The sequence below is a fragment of the Cyprinus carpio genome, chromosome A3 (genome assembly GCF_018340385.1).
Source record: "Cyprinus carpio isolate SPL01 chromosome A3, ASM1834038v1, whole genome shotgun sequence".
NCBI lineage: Eukaryota > Metazoa > Chordata > Actinopteri > Cypriniformes > Cyprinidae > Cyprinus > Cyprinus carpio.
Genome location: NC_056574.1, coordinates 34,380,661 through 34,396,548, shown reverse-complemented (window position 1 = coordinate 34,396,548; position 15,888 = coordinate 34,380,661). Strand labels below are relative to the sequence as shown.

The window sequence follows — 15,888 nt, the reverse complement described above, 5'->3', positions numbered from 1 at the left end:
TGTGATATTGTAAACAGAGGCCTTACCGTGGTATGGAGACTGAATACTGTAACTCGGCCTTACTCTGAAAAAGTCAGCTATAACAGATTCAGTCATATACAGTGAGAACAGTTACTTGTATCCGCACCAAACTCACAAAACCTGATGGCCGTGTCACAGATACAATAGACACAATTATAAATATGAATTTGATGTCAGTCACCTATTATAACATCTGCAACAAAGCCGATTTAAAACATGTATTTTACATCTTACATTTTTGTGCAGCTCAACTTTGCATCTGTTTCTGAAAGCAGGACTGATAATATTAAATAGGCATATTCTGAAACCTAACACACTTCATTTTGTGAGATGCTTTGATTGAAAAGTGTGCTTATGCTATATTTATTTAAAACAAATTACACTTTTTTTTAATATTATGTATATAAAACAAACATTTGTAATTGTGGCTTAATTGTCCAAACACTTTTTGGGTCCACTGTATTGAAGTAACTCGACTGACAGAGATGAAATTAAATTCCTATCATCAGTTAGGGTTAGGGTTACATTCATTTCATTCCGAACCTGTCTGAGCTTCTTTCTTCTATAGAACACAAATAAAGGAATATATTACTTTTTTTTTCTTTCATAGTCCATATAGTGAAAGCCAGTGGGGTACAATGTTGACTGGACATTTTTTAAACATCTTATTTTGTGTTCCACTAAAGAAATGCAGTCAGGTTTGGAAGACATGAGCTTATGTAAATAAATAATTAACATTAATTTCTGGGCGAACCATTAAATTAAAAGCAGATTAATAGCCCCACCTAGAGGACTATATTCATCGGTGCTTACGCATTTACTTCAGAGTTCTGAAAGAATCATTAAAAAGGTCAACGAACAAACAAATAAATGAAGAGTACATGTTTTTGTGTTAAATCTGTGAACGAGTCTCCACAGACTGAGGCCACGTGGTCAGCCCTCTAACAACTACACACGAACAAACAACAACACTGGAAAAGTCTCAACACTCATTAATATTTAAACATGTCCTCGGCATATGACAAACGGCTGCTGATTACTGAAGCCACATGTAATTTTTCTATAGCACTACATCATCAGAATGACAGCCAGTATTATATTAATTATTAATGTGAGATAGACACACATTAGATAGATAGATAGATAGATAGATAGATAGATAGATAGATAGATAGATAGATAGATAGATAGATAGATAGATAGATAGATAGATATGCAGGATAGATAGATAGATAGATAGATAGATATATTTTAATATAAATAATTATAAATATTATTTTAGTTAAATTCTGTTCTTTTGATGTTTTTGTTTGTTGGTTATTTATTTCGTGACGTGTACTTCCTTGATGGGTGGCGCCGCGCTACTTTCAGGAAACCGTTGTGAAAGTAAACAGCAGATCATCAAGCTGGACAGTGTGCCGAAGCGCTGACCAGTAATAAAGAGGGGCTACAGTGTCACACACGCGGACATGGAGACGAGTGCTTACGGTGCATCTCTGGCCGGCGGAGCCTTTGATTTGTGGAGCTTTCTGAGACGACCGCAGACTATCGTCCGGCTGCTCAGCTGGGTGAGACACGACTCATCGTTAGCTAAGCGAGCTAGTGCTCCTAACGTTACTCGATGAGGAGGAAAGTGTGTGATAATATTCTGGCTGGACTCAAACTGTGTTAGTGGAGCAGAGTCTATACGCCAGACAAAGTTATGCTGTCGTAAGCTGACCATATGGCAGCAGTAGTTCGGGAGTTTGGTGTGGAGGTCTGCATCATGTGACTTGTCAACACGAGGAAAATCAAGATAACATTATGGCAACATACCGCAGTTCTGTAATGCGTGTCTTTCTTTCGCTAATCTAAACCATTTACTACAATAGTATTTTATGGTAGCTATTACAACTTTAGCCATACTACTGCAAAGACATTCATGTTTTAGTGTTAGTGCACATTTCAAGCAACACATTACACACACACATATTACATATTTAAATGTTAAATCTTTTCAAAGTCACGCCTCCCATTCAGACCTGACAGAACTGTCTCAGTAGTAGTTTCTTCGGTGTTTCTGTGAGGATGCCTTGTTAAAAAGATTGTTTAGCTGTCCTCATCCTGCCTCTGGTTCTTTCCGTCACAGCTCTTCTCCATAGTGGTGTTTGCTACCATCCTTTCTGAAGGCTACATGAATGATGAGCATGTAGACGTCACTAAATGCATGTTCAACAAGAATGACGGTGCATGCAGCTATGGCATTGGCATCGGAATTTTAGCTTTCCTGGCCTGTGTTGTCTTTTTTGTGCTGGATGCCTACTTCCCCCAGATAAGCAACGCCAACGAGAGAAAATACATCGTCTTGGGCGATCTTGGCTTCTCTGGTAAGAACTATGATTTTCTGGAATGACGTGGGGGTTGAGTAAATGATGACAGAATTGTGATTTTTGCTTCTCTCCGTCAGGTGTGTGGACGTTCCTGTGGTTTGTGTGTTTCTGCTTCCTAGCTAATCAGTGGTCTCACACTACTCAGACAGCAGTGATAGCTGATGCAGCTCGAGCTGTGGTGACCTTTTCCTTCTTCTCCACTGGCACCTGGGTGAGCACACCTCACTTTATTAGACTTCCTGTTGCATCCTGATGGTCTCTTTGTCTATTTGATAAACTGAAACAAATCTCTCCCTTTCCCTCAAGGCCGTGCTTACTGTGTTTGCATTTCAACGATACCGCCAAGGAATGGGCGAGGTTGGTGTAGGCTACAATGATCCAGCCGGTGACCCTACTTCCCCGTACCCTTCTGCGTATGCTGGTGCTCCGGAGAGTTACCAGCAGTCCCCGTTCACTGCCAGCTCTGCAGGACAGGGAGCGTATCAGCCTCCAGATTACTGAGGGTGGAGGCATTTTAACGCTTCTGAGAGGCTCGCCTGTGTTTTTTCCCTCTCCATAACCGTTTAAAGTGTGACCAGGGATTCGGTGCGCTTCGCTAGTGTGTATTTTCATGTTTGGAAAAAGTTATTTATTTTTATCTTGTTTTTGATGCCAATTCTAAACATAACCCTAAGTGTAGAAGATCTTTGCACTTCTGCAGAATTATCTTGCTGGTTTATTTAAAAAAAAAAATTCTCCAAATTAGTTTCTGAAAAACCGATTCAACACCAGCTGCAGTTTGTACATTTATGAAGTAGATGGGATTTGCTTTATTCCATGTCTTGAATGCACATGATGCATGAAAATCTACAGAACTGATGTGCCTTAAAGGTAGAGTCGTTTCCATACAGAACCGAAATCTAGACGAAGTTCCTCATATGCAGATAATAGAAAGTGAACAGACTCTGTGCCAAATACATTACCACAACTGAGTAAGTCCTTAAAAGCACTGCTTCGCCATATATCACATTTGTTAAAAAGTATGCACTAAATCTATTGCCAAATGGCTTTTTTAACTGCTAACTTCAGGCTTGAGTCTAGTAAAGATAACTGATGAATAGTTAGATTGAGATTGTGAGATGCAATGAAATGAGTAAACTACTGTAAATGTGCTTTAATTTCATTTTTGACAGACAATAGGCTTCATGTGGATAATAAGCCTTATTTTTGTAAACTTTAAGCACCTGAGTTTTGAAGTATTAAACAATCATATAATGTATTATTGTTGATGACTTCTAGCAGATTAGCTTTAAAATGTTCTTTTATGTCGGGCCAAATTCACTGCAAGATTTCTACCTCTTACTATTGAAGTTGTGCCTTATTTTGAAAAGAATATCTCGGAATCGACTTTAATGTCAAGGAATTGTATTTCTGCATTGACTATTTTAGACCACTTTTACTGTTTTCTTCATTTCCCGCAAATCAATAAAAGAAAAACTAGAATATATAAATAATAATCATCTGAAGTTGGCCACTGAATTGAAACTCTTTTCAATATGGTAGTTTCGTTGAAGGTAGGGACATTTCCTTTACACAGGTCTGTAAGAGCACAAAATCATTGTGTCTTATTTCTCATTTACTTTGCAACTGTTTTTGTAACGGGAGGTATTGCAACATTCTCGTTTTTGTAAGGAAATGCTGCACAATAAACACTTGATTCTTTCCAGTGTTAACTGATATCAACGTCTTGCTGTATCCCGTTTGAAATCTAGTGATTAGGGGGTAGCTTATCAAAAATATGAAATTCTGGCGTCATATACTCACCCTCTGTGTGTGACTTTCTTTCTACTGCAAAACACACATTCACACACACACAAGATCATTTTGAGTCAGAGAGAGAGAGAGAGAGTCAATGGGGCATAGTATTGTTCTCAAAATTCTTGTTTGTATGTTCTGCAGAAGAAAGTCAGTCATGTTTGTCACAGCATTAGGATGAAGAAATTACAGTTTTTATTTTTTGGGTCCTGTCAAAAAACAACAACAAACAAACAAAAACATCCTAGACTCTTAACATTGTAGCCTAATTTCTTAATTTAGATGCCATTTAAAGGTTTGTAACACCGCTGTGTTTACTTATGCTTTTATTATTATTATTATTTATTTATTTATTGATACCTGGATGAATATAATTTATCATTAATCATGTTAAGTTTCCTTCTGTGTATTATTGCAAATCCAGTATATATTGCTGAGTAGTGGTCACATAATAACTACAACATATTGCATGGCTGTATAATTACTTTAAAAATTTATCTTATTAATTACTTTTTTATGTTAAGCCCAAAGCTTAAGACCGAATTAATTAATTTAAGCTAATATGAATATATCACAAACTCAAAATGTTCTAGATAAGCATATTTTGTGTTTAGATAACTAGAACAAGGGTTTGTTGGTTTGCATGTTAATGTTGCTGGCAGACGACGAAACTACATTATCTATTATAATAGCCATGCTCTTCATAGGTTATGGTCTTGCTTTTTGTAAATTCATAACTATAAATCCATGTAAACAGCCTATATAGTGCCTTCTGTATACATTTAAAATCAAATGAGTATTATATGATTGAGTATTAGGCTATATTGATACACTCTATATGCTGTAAAATTAAATGTTTTCATTGCTGTCGTAGTAAAAAAAAAAGGTGTATGCGTCAAATGTACGCATGTATGAGCGGAAAGGTCTGGTTGGCTGCGCACTGAGCACGCCCCCGACTGCGGAAGTGGATGGGATGCGCAGAGCTGCATGAATGGATCCGTGAGGAATGAGAGTTCACAAGCCGTGGTTTGATCATCAGCAGCCCGGATTCATTTTGAGCCCTGTCTTCCACCCTACTGTAAGTATTGTACGCTTTATAAATACCTTCAGCTAGAGAGCACTGCGCTGGGTTCATGCAGAAATCCGCCGTGGCTCTCCATACATGCCACTTTTAGGCGGGCCAAGCAAATACGACTTTGTGAAATAAAATGTATATTATATTAAGTACATTAAGTATAATATATTTGGGTAACAAATACCAGATTAAATAGGAAACGTTAGAAAGAAGCGCTGTCCGACTGGCCCTGCGATAAATGTTTACATCACGTGATTAAAGATTAGTTCACGAGCCCTAAGGGATTTCTTATTATTGAATCCATAAATAGATAGTTCTTGGTACACGTCCTAGTCCTTGTCATTATTTGTGGGATATTTACTAGTCTATATAGAGATCAATAGCAATATTATACTCTACTGAACAATCCAGGGATTGTCTACATTTATTATTATTAGAATTTTGTTAAAAACATTTAAAAAAATAGGAATAAATCAAACGCATGCCATCCGGTTCAGAATTAATTTGCTCTTTAAGTAAACTGATTGATATTTATGGACAAAGACCATCATGATAGAGACAGTGGTTCATTGATCAAATGCAATGCAGTCAGATGGGCACCAGATGTTTTGCAAAACTGTTGAAGTCTGATGCATAATAATAAGAAGAATAGGTGCATACTCTTTCTGAATACACATGTACCACTCCTTTTTTGTTGGGTGGGTTGAATGAACTGTTCAGATAAAGAGAAAGTGGAGTGTGGAAATTCATATCACAAAAATAAAAATGCAAATTTGAACCTATTTCCTCAGTTCCGTTGTTGGTATAATTGCTGCATTTTGCCTTTGGAGAGTACAGTGAAGTTGCAACATATAACAAATTTAATCTTCCTTCATTTGTAGATCATTTGTAGACAGGCAGGGGCCACTTTAAATTCATCTTAACCTACTTTCGGTATTTTTCATTCAGTAATTTTTACCGTGTCATGTTTCACTGCAGTCTTTAGAAGTACGCTATAACACTTTCAACTCAAATCAATGCTTCATGTATCATTTATCTGACAAATAATTTTGTATTGTAGTGTGATAATAATATAAGCAACTGCGGACACTTGGACAGTTTATTTCGAGACAGGGACAAGTGTGACTGCTACAACAGAAACTAACCCCTAATCCTAACCAATTAAAAAAAACTTTATCCACACTCCCTACCTTTTGGTACGCCCTAATCTTTTGCCACGCCCACCTCTCCAGCCTACAGTTATCCCTACTAGTTTATTTTTCACTATGTGAACATGACTGAAAATAAATAATTTTCATTACTTGACTTTTTTTTTTTTGGTGTAGCTCTAATGAATATGTGAGTCTCTAATGATAATGCATATGTCCTCTTTTTCAATTAATGGCACAATTAATTTTTTCCTTCACTGTCACCCACAGGACAAACTGCGCATTGCACCCAAAATTGTTCGGTGTGATACCATTCCAAATATAGGGGTGCCAGAGGGGGTGCCAAGCTTGTTGAACCCCCCCATCCCCCATCCCTCTCCCCACATGTCAAGCCGCCTTTCCACTATCTCTGACAAATGACAAGCGATAGAACAGAAGTCATTCATTTCCAATGGAGAGTAGTGCAGGAGTTCCTATTATATGCAGTCAGGAGAGGTTACTATACACTGGGCGACAAATAATGCATGACAAAGCTGAAATTCAGCCTAAGTCGCACAAGTCAGAATTCGGCTTAATATCACCCGAAAATCGCACAGTGTTTGTGCGATTTTGTGCCGATTTTTGAGTTTACGTCTCTGTTTGGACGGAAGCGATGGAGGATACACCGTTCCGGGTTCGGAGGGTCCCACGTGTTAATTTCGCCCGTATAGTGTGTGAGCACTCAAAAGAAGCAGCTTGACGATCGGACCGTTTTGTGTGAGCACATAATCCTGAGCTTTGGTTTGACGTTGCATGTGATTTACTCATGCAGTGAGAGTTGGTATTTAACAAAAACGCTGCTAAAAAGCCAAATTGCGATTTCGGTTTGATTTCGATTAATCGTTCAGACCAGCTGGGCTGTATATTGAATATTAGAGATATTATCATGATAAATGAATAATCTATATAAAATTACAGAATATTGTTAATATCGAATATTGTTGAAGATTAATATTGATGTGCCAATAGGCAATTTTACTCTTCCTGCAAACTAACCGAGAAGATTGCCAAGATGGCGCCGCCGAGTTCAGGCGCTGTCCAGGTCGCTCCGATTAGATTGTGCTTTTATTTACTTTTTTACATACTTTTGCTTTCTCTTTTAACACACATAACGTCTCCTCACATTTCACTGCTGGTTATATATTCTCTATATAATCGTGCATGTGACGAATAAAAATCTTGAAGTGCTATTTTTTTCCAGCAACTAGTTCCCTATATGAAAGAAATTTTAGTGCCTGTGGTTACATAGTGTCATGCCACAGAGCATCTCTTAAACCAGAAACCATTGATTGGCTTGTGTTAGTGGCTAAAAACTTGTGAAACACTTGCGTATTTTACCCTGGCTACACACTGTGAAATGGAGTATGTGAATCACAACAATATGGCCAGATAGGATACTGTCAGTGGTGCTCACAGGCTGGATGGACAGCCCAAACCTCATTCAGTCATTTTTATCTAACAGAGCATATAAAGGGGTGATTTTACATTTAACAGACACTTTTATCCAAAGCGACTTACAGTGCATTCAGGCTAACATTTTTTACCTAACATGTTCTCTGGGAATCGAGCCCACAGCCTTTTGCGCTGCTAATGCAATGCTCTACCACTGAGCCACAGGAACATTTTATACCATTTACAGTCTTTTCTTCATCCATGTGGATTCAGATTTTCAGATGTGTTAAATATTAACATTTCAGATTAACAAATCATTAACAAACTAAATTCCACAGGTATTGTTTCTTAGGGTGTGTTATGGTTCAGTACAGAGTCTTACAGTTGGAGTAACACACTTGTAAATAAGACCAGGGCTGCTGCAATTGTTATTTTATTTATTTTATTTTTTTAAACGTGAGAATTGTGCTTATCCTCTTAAACTGGTTAACTGCTTTCACATCATTGCTGTAATATCCAGCCGTACCTGTTTTCACCCTGTGTATCTTCCGTCCGTTCACCAAGCCACTCCTTACCTCCACGTCAACGTTATTCATTTCCTACACAAAGTGTTGCTGTGGCATTAGTGTATCCTGTCATAGCTGGAGAAGCTGGTAAGTGTCCGGTGTCTTGGGTCTAACTAAATAATTGTGTCTTAGAGTTTTTTTTTTTTTATAATTTAAGTGTAGAAATACAAGTTATTTGATAATCTTGTTTGCAAACTCAAGAAGAGGAGTCATGCTGGAGAGATGAAAATTGTTGTCTATAAATTTGTAACCTTTGCCCCTGTTTGTCTCAATGAAGGATTGACAGTTAAATTAAATGATAGAGAAACAAGGTCGCTAAACGGGTTTGTCACCAATGCAGAAAGGGGCTAAAATTGGTATGACTTTTTAAACATTTCCTCCTACTCCAGGTTAGTATATAAAGTTAAGTCATTTGGTTAGTTGGTTTCCCTGAATAGAATCAACACTGTGGTTATCAGATAATTGCTCTGAATTTGTTTGCACATCAAAACCAGCCCGGCACATTGGCTCAGCCAATGGTGTGAGTTTGGGGTGGAGCTATTCGGTTTGTACGACCAATAGTAGATTGGAGAACTGTTCCATATTTGAAGAACATAAAATTGCAGGTCCGTTTGGTGCTGCTAGTGTGCAGAAATGGCACAATTTAGAGTTTTAAAAGTGGGAGACTGAAATGGTATGGCATGAGTTTTAAACTAAGGCACATATAGAGTTTAGCCAGAGCAGAGAAGTTCATATGGATATGTAATCAGTCGTCACAAATATAATTACTTTAAAGGGTTAGTTCACCCAAAAATGAAAATTAGCCCATAAATTACTCTCCCTCAAGTCATCCTAGGTGTATATGACTTTCTTCTTTCAGACGAATCCAGTTGGAGTTAAATTAAAAATTGTCTTTGATCTTTCAAGCTGTTTAATGCCACTCAGCGGGTGTTGCATCATGTAATGTTGCTAAAAAGAACATTATTGTGTGTATTTGATGTAAATAAAATGTATTTATGCGGTTTAAGGTTCAAAAAACACATTATTTTCCACATAGTGTACATTACTGTCTCTCTTCTATGCCCCCCTTTTTCTGAAACGTGTTGATTTTTACAAAGCTCATCATTCTAAAAAAGCGAGATGTGCTCTGATTGGCCAGCTATCCAGTGCGTTGTGATTGGCCGAATACCTCAAGCGTGTGATGGAAATGTTACGCCCCTTAACATACTGTGATGCCGTCTCCCAGGCCAGCAGCACAAGACTCAGTCCAGCTCGTGCACATCCCGTCATTGGTTCTCTTTTAACAGTTCAGTCAATGTACTGTGAGGAGTAACTGAATAACTCAGGTTATTGGTTTATTTCGCATCAGAGGGAGTGTCAGGCACATTTATAAACTGAATAACTTAAGTAATTTGTAGATTAGTGCGTACTGGAGACGCAAACCATTTCAAACGATTCAGTTCGATTTGGTGAACTGTTTCGACTGGTTCACTAAGAAGATCCGGTAAAATAGAAAGATTCGTCATGATCCGGACATCACTAGACGAGACAAAACCAATAAAACACAGTATGAACGAGGCATTTGTTGCATCCAGTGGGGACATAATTACTGATTATAATGACTTATACTGTACTATACTTATACTTTTTATGCGTTGCGTTACGTTACATTGCGTTGCGTATCGCGCTACGTAATCAAAACCATGTCTGCATTTGTGATCGGAGAAACAACAAACAACAAGCCTACTCTACACTGCTCAAAACTTGTGTTTGAATCATCAGTGGCAAATTATTTAAATATAAAAACTTACTTACAGGCTGTGAGTCAGAAGCGCCAGACTGTCCTTGCAAAGTTGGAACTGGTGTGGTTGACTCTTAACTTTTATAAAGAATATCTCTTTGAATTTGAGACTATAGTCTTTGCAACTTTGCAGATCTTTTTAATGCACCATGAGCTTGTAACACTCCAAAGAGAAAGGAAAAATTTAAATTGCATCATATTTCCCCTTTAAATAAAATGCGCCCATCCATAAAAAAAAAGTCTCACACAGCTCCAGGGGGTGAACAAAGGCCTCCTGTAGTGAGTCAGTGTTTTGTAAGAAAAATATCCATATTCAAAACATAATAATCACTTTAATGTAGCTTGCACCAACAGTTGAAGCACTGAAACACTTAAGCAGCTCCGGGAGGATGATGTATGAGGTCAGCATTGCGCATGTGCCGGTAAGTCCTCTGAAAATCAATGTTTGTTAACAGGAGCAAAGGAAGCAAAGTTTCCTTACTTTAGCAGCAAAGTTTCCTTCTTGGCTTATATCGAAATCCTTCGACATTCTTCTTTACAAATCCTCGTTTTGTATTTCTAGCTAGTGACCATTGTTTTGTTTTGATCTCTCACCTGTGCTTCTGCGTTCGTCACTTCTGAGCGGCACTTGCGCAAAGCCGACCTCATACGTCATCCGACCGGAGCTGCTTCTTTGTACAACAATGATCGCAAGCTAGATTAAATTGATTATTGGGTTATAAATATGGTTATTTTTCTTACAAAAACGCATCGATTCACTACAGGAGGACCTTGTTCACCCCCCAGAACTGTGTGAGACACTTTTTTTTTACTAAGGATGGGTGCTTTTTATTTAACTTCTTGTGGACTGATGCACTGCAACACCCACTGACTGCCATTAAACAACTTGAAAGATCAAAGACAATTTTTAATATAACTCCGACTGGATTCGTCTGAAAGAAGAAAGTCATATCCACCTAGGATGCCTTGAGAGTAATTTATGGGCTAATTTTCATTTTTGGGTGAACTAACCCTTTAACACTTTGGTCACCAACTGACTGTATTGTAAGTTGTATTGTGGCTTCATTTGTTGGACCTCTTTGTTTTGTCTGTATTCCAGGACCTGTTTAGGCAGATCCAGTGTCTCTCATAAGAGTAAAAAGGTTGTGTTGATGAGGTGATAAAAGAGAAACCCATGCAAATAGGGTAAAATCAGGATAAACAGGTTGTGCTGATTCCAGTGATTGACAGTTTATTCACTTCCTTTCCTGCTCATTCATAAGCCAAGTAACATTTCTATAAATGCTAACAATTTATCTGATGAATCGCTTGTTGTATTCTTCAGTTGTAAGTCACTTTGGATAAAACCATCTGCTAAATGAATACATTTAAATGTGTCACATTGACCTAAATATGTTCTCTGTTCCCTGTGTAGGTGTGGCTGCTGTCCCTCCCTAATGCCTGTTTCTCCAGGCTATGCACGTCTTAACCAAAATGAGCCTATGAACTCTTTGCGCATCTCTGTTGGAGGGCTCCCGATGCTGGCTTCCATGACTAACACCACCGACTCCCGCTTCCGCATCAAATGGAAAGCCATTGTGGTGATCGCATTAGCACTAACCCTCGTCCTCCTTATCTACATGCATCTTTTGCCCTTTCACCCCCAACCCAGAGGCAAATATGGTTTGAGGTTAAACCATCAGGAGGTGAGAACGGAGGGCCATTACAATGACACATACCCCCTCAGTCCACCAGAGCGCACGGCACAGGGCATACGCTACCGTATAGGGCTCATCGCTGACCTCGACACGAACTCACTCAGCGACAAGAAGCTGACCTGGTTTAGCTACATGCTGAAGGGTTACCTCCTGGTGTCGGAGAGTGGAGATACAGTGGCGGTTGAATGGGATCAGGACAGGGTGGTCTTGGAAAGCCACCTGGCAGAGAAGGGTCGGGGCATGGAGCTCTCTGAATTAGTGGTGTTTAATGGCAAACTGTACAGCGTTGATGATCGAACGGGTGTTGTATATAACATAGATGGACTCAAGGCAGTGCCCTGGGTCATACTGCCTGATGGGGATGGCTCGGTTTCAAAAGGTTAGTGTTGCTATTATACTCTTTTTGCATCAAAATTAAGCACAGCTGTTTTCAAAGTGTTGTGAAGGCCATGTATGGTAAACTATACTCAGAATCTGTCCTCTGCATTTAACCCATCCATGTTAGTGCACACACACACACACTCATTAGGAACTGTGAGTATTGAACCGTTCATTCACTCTCCACACCTTGACACCTACATTCATTTATCATCTTCATCATGAGCTGAATTTAAGGTAACAGTAAAAAAAACTGTTAAAATAAATGTATAATAATGAGTGAAATTCAAACCAATTAATTCACACATGATGTCTGATTCAGTTGTGGTTCTTTCTGTGACGTTCTCTAGGGTTTAAGGCTGAGTGGCTTGCAGTGAAGGACGAGCACTTATATGTGGGGGGTTTGGGGAAGGAGTGGACCACCACCAGTGGAGAAGTGCTGAATGACAATCCTGAGTGGGTAAAAGTGGTGGGATTCAACGGAGATGTACAGCACCAGAACTGGGTCCCTAAGTACAATGCTCTCCGCAGCGCTGCAGGCATCAGTCCGCCCGGTAAACAGCAGTCTTCAGGGTCACATGCAGGATGTATTTGTAGTGAAATGAGAGTGAGCAGTGAATTTGGTATTTTAAAAGTGACGTTGATATCACAAGAACATTTGTGTCATTTAAGAGTGTCAGGATCTCTTGTAGTCTTAACACCCAGGAATACTTCATTTTCCAAGTTTCATGTTTCCATGTTCAATCGCAAACATCACTGAAATTAATGCTTCATTCCCATTCCCTGTTCATTTCCTTTCTGTTGATATCTCAGGGTACCTCATACATGAGTCTGCAGCTTGGAGCGACACATTGCAGCACTGGTTCTTCCTGCCACGACGTGCTAGCAGCAAGCAATACGATGAGACAGCAGATGAGCGAAGGGGCACCAATCTAATGCTCAGCTGCTCCCCAGACTTCCAGGACATTAAAGTGAGAAATGTTGGGCCCCTGAACCCTACGCATGGCTTTTCTTCATTCAAGTTTATCCCCAACACAGATGATCAGATTATTGTTGCCCTAAAGTCTGAGGAGGATGCTGGGAAAATCGCCACTTACATTGTGGCGTTCACCCTAGACGGCAGAATCCTGCTTTCTGAAACAAAGATTGGGGACGTGAAGTATGAGGGACTTGAATTCATTTAGTGTCAGAGGGATTTGTCTGAAGGTAAATACCTTCTTTTAGATGATGTACATCTAGATGTGGACATTGAGGTGTCTTTTTGTTGAAATAGTTGAATGATGTTCAAATAATGCCAACTGGCTATTGGCAGCCATTGCCTAAAGAGACTTAAAGATTTAGTACATGTTGAACCTTTATTTTACTTTATTTTTAGTTTACTTTACTTCATTTTAAGAGACATATCAGAGCCTTCATCAACAGTTTTTCATTGCCATATTCAACACTGACCATTAGTGGTTTCACGAAGGTACTGTACTTACCATGTAATGAATGTAACAGAATGAATGAAGTGAAGTCTATATGAAGACTATAGTACATGCATAAAATAGTTTACTGTACACACATTATAGCAGTTACCATGTGGTTTTGTTGAATGTCTTTTTTTTTTTAATTGTGCATTTTTTTTTTACTTTCTTGATAAGTGTCTTAAGCAGATCATCTACTTTTAAAAAGAACTCTTAAAAAAACTGAACTGTCACAAAATGAACTTTACTTTTCGTTGATGCACTAGAGCTGCTTATTTGTTGTTGCTGTTTTTTTTTTTGTTTTTTTTTTTTTTTTGAAAACAACAGATTGAAGGGTTTTTTTTAAAGAAAGAGTTAAGTGTACCTCATTTTCTTTAACCAATTGCTTGAATCAGTCATAATCTCTAAATGGCCAAAATTACATATTTGAGTTTTTCTTGGAGATTTGGTCTCTTTTACTTGAGCCAGTAAGTAAGCACCCAGTAAATTTTTACATTAAGAATTTTTGCACTCCCTGAGACACCCCAGTGGTTAGCTTATGTGATAGACAGACTCTGTCCAACCTTGAAGAGTCTGCAAGTGAGAAAGGACCAGTGAAGAGCAGTACCAGCGATGCTCTTTTCTGAAACAGCATTGTTTGGATTTCAGAAGGAAATGTGCCAACTAGAAAACTGTACATACTACTAATAAATAATATTATAGTGATATGTACATGGCAAAAACCCCAGTGTTAAATTATCTCTCCCCAGAGTTTATTTCAGTACACACTCAAAAGTGTTAAAAGTAACACTGAAATAGTGTTAACAAGAAAATTAAGTGATTTATTGAGTGATGCTTGACCATTATTGAAGACACCTGATGTTAACAAGCAGCATCACTGAAGAAAAGAGTCAATATTTTTAGTTCACCACTTTGCAGGTCAAGTGTTTGTTTTAGCTGGGGTCTTAAACCATTTTTATTTTTTTTATTTTTTCTGGATGCTTTAACTGGTTATAAAACTCATTTGTTATGGCAAAAAAAAATGTATAAAATGAAATGAAAATGTCTTCAGGTGTTGGTTATGTTTTGGTAGTGACAATCACCATGTAGTGCACATTATTGATTACAGCAGCCCTGTGATGTTCCAGAGATTTTGCGCAAAATATGTTTGAACTGCTTAATTTTTAGACACACACATCAAGAATCAGTGTATGAATCTTAAAAATGATTACAGACAGCTAATTTAGAAAACAGAAAAACTCTGAACATCCCCAAATAAGCTACTAAAAAGTCACACAAAATAAAAATTAAAATAGTAAGAATAAAAGAAATACAAAGACAATGCAGCTCCTAATGTATTCATGCCACAATGCATACTGGGAGCCATGAATGAATTTTGATTGGTGTCACCCAGAATGTAATGCTTATGTTGAATGGCATGCTTTTTGATGGTCACAACTGTTGAGATCCATAATCTAATTCTTGATGTCTGTGTGTGTCTAAATGATAGTTTTTTTTTTTTTTTTTTTTTTTTTTTATCAGAACAAATTTTAAGAAATCCCTCTGAATATATTGAAAATGCCAATATATTTTTATGCTGTAGAATCCCAGGCCTACTGTATTCAATAAGGTAAATCTAACTCAAAAATTAGTCTCAAAATGAGATTGGTGATTCAGGTCACAACACGATGATGTCATAACATAACCAACAACACCTGATCACATTTTCTTTTGGCTGGACTGGCTGCTATAAAATGGTTACAGCAGCCTGACAAAATGTAATGTTAATATGTCAAGGGTCAATACCCCAACTAAAATGAACACTGATCACCATAATGATGACTTTAAAATGTTGATTCTTTCCTTCAGAGATTCTGTTTGTGAACATCAGGTATTTGCATTAACGTCAATCATCATCCAACTGATCACTTAATTATCTCATGAACTTTATCACTGCTTCAGTGTTAATTCTAACTCTCTTGAGTGTGGACTCAAACTCTGAAGACAGTTAATTTAACACTGGGGGTTTTGCTGTGTAACATTCCTTGTGGCTATGATAGTAGAGACTAGATTTTTTCAGAAACTTGTTAATATAAAAGTCAAACACAAAGGCAAAACCTGCCAGCAGGCCTCTGAGTTCTGGGGCCAACTTCATCCGACAAGGGAAAGGCAGTTCAAGAAGAG

At 38.1% G+C, this 15,888-nt stretch overlaps 2 protein-coding genes across 3 annotated transcripts; both read left to right on the top strand.

Annotated features, from left to right (window-relative positions):
• Positions 1-1,371: 1,371 nt before the first annotated feature.
• On the top strand, positions 1,372-4,108 carry LOC109047215 (synaptogyrin-2-like). The gene is made up of 4 exons (XM_019064920.2): positions 1,372-1,589; positions 2,150-2,387; positions 2,468-2,601; positions 2,697-4,108. The coding sequence occupies exons 1-4, from the start codon at positions 1,491-1,493 to the stop codon at positions 2,889-2,891; spliced, it is 666 nt and encodes a 221-aa protein (XP_018920465.1). The 5' UTR covers positions 1,372-1,490; the 3' UTR covers positions 2,892-4,108.
• Positions 4,109-5,107: 999 nt separating this feature from the next.
• On the top strand, positions 5,108-14,165 carry LOC109047172 (soluble calcium-activated nucleotidase 1-like). 2 transcript variants are annotated; one of them, XM_019064884.2, is made up of 4 exons: positions 5,108-5,262; positions 11,599-12,260; positions 12,610-12,813; positions 13,073-14,165. In XM_019064884.2, the coding sequence occupies exons 2-4, from the start codon at positions 11,621-11,623 to the stop codon at positions 13,441-13,443; spliced, it is 1,215 nt and encodes a 404-aa protein (XP_018920429.1). In that variant the 5' UTR covers positions 5,108-5,262; positions 11,599-11,620; the 3' UTR covers positions 13,444-14,165. The 2 variants fall into 2 exon arrangements, with proteins under 2 accessions (XP_018920429.1, XP_018920434.1); XM_019064889.2 differs by lacking the exon at positions 5,108-5,262 and adding an exon at positions 8,072-8,491.
• Positions 14,166-15,888: the final 1,723 nt, after the last annotated feature.

Excerpts from the sequence above, each read along its gene's own strand:
- LOC109047172 (XM_019064884.2), top strand. The coding sequence starts at position 11,621 with ATGCCTGTTTCTCCAGGCTATGCACGTCTTAACCAAAATGAGCCTATG. Across the intron at positions 12,261-12,609 it reads GGATGGCTCGGTTTCAAAAG|GGTTTAAGGCTGAGTGGCTT; the intron begins GTTAGTGTTGCT and ends GACGTTCTCTAG. Across the intron at positions 12,814-13,072 it reads TGCAGGCATCAGTCCGCCCG|GGTACCTCATACATGAGTCT; the intron begins GTAAACAGCAGT and ends TTGATATCTCAG.
- LOC109047215 (XM_019064920.2), top strand. The coding sequence starts at position 1,491 with ATGGAGACGAGTGCTTACGGTGCATCTCTGGCCGGCGGAGCCTTTGAT. Across the intron at positions 1,590-2,149 it reads TCGTCCGGCTGCTCAGCTGG|CTCTTCTCCATAGTGGTGTT; the intron begins GTGAGACACGAC and ends TTTCCGTCACAG. Across the intron at positions 2,602-2,696 it reads TCTTCTCCACTGGCACCTGG|GCCGTGCTTACTGTGTTTGC; the intron begins GTGAGCACACCT and ends CTTTCCCTCAAG.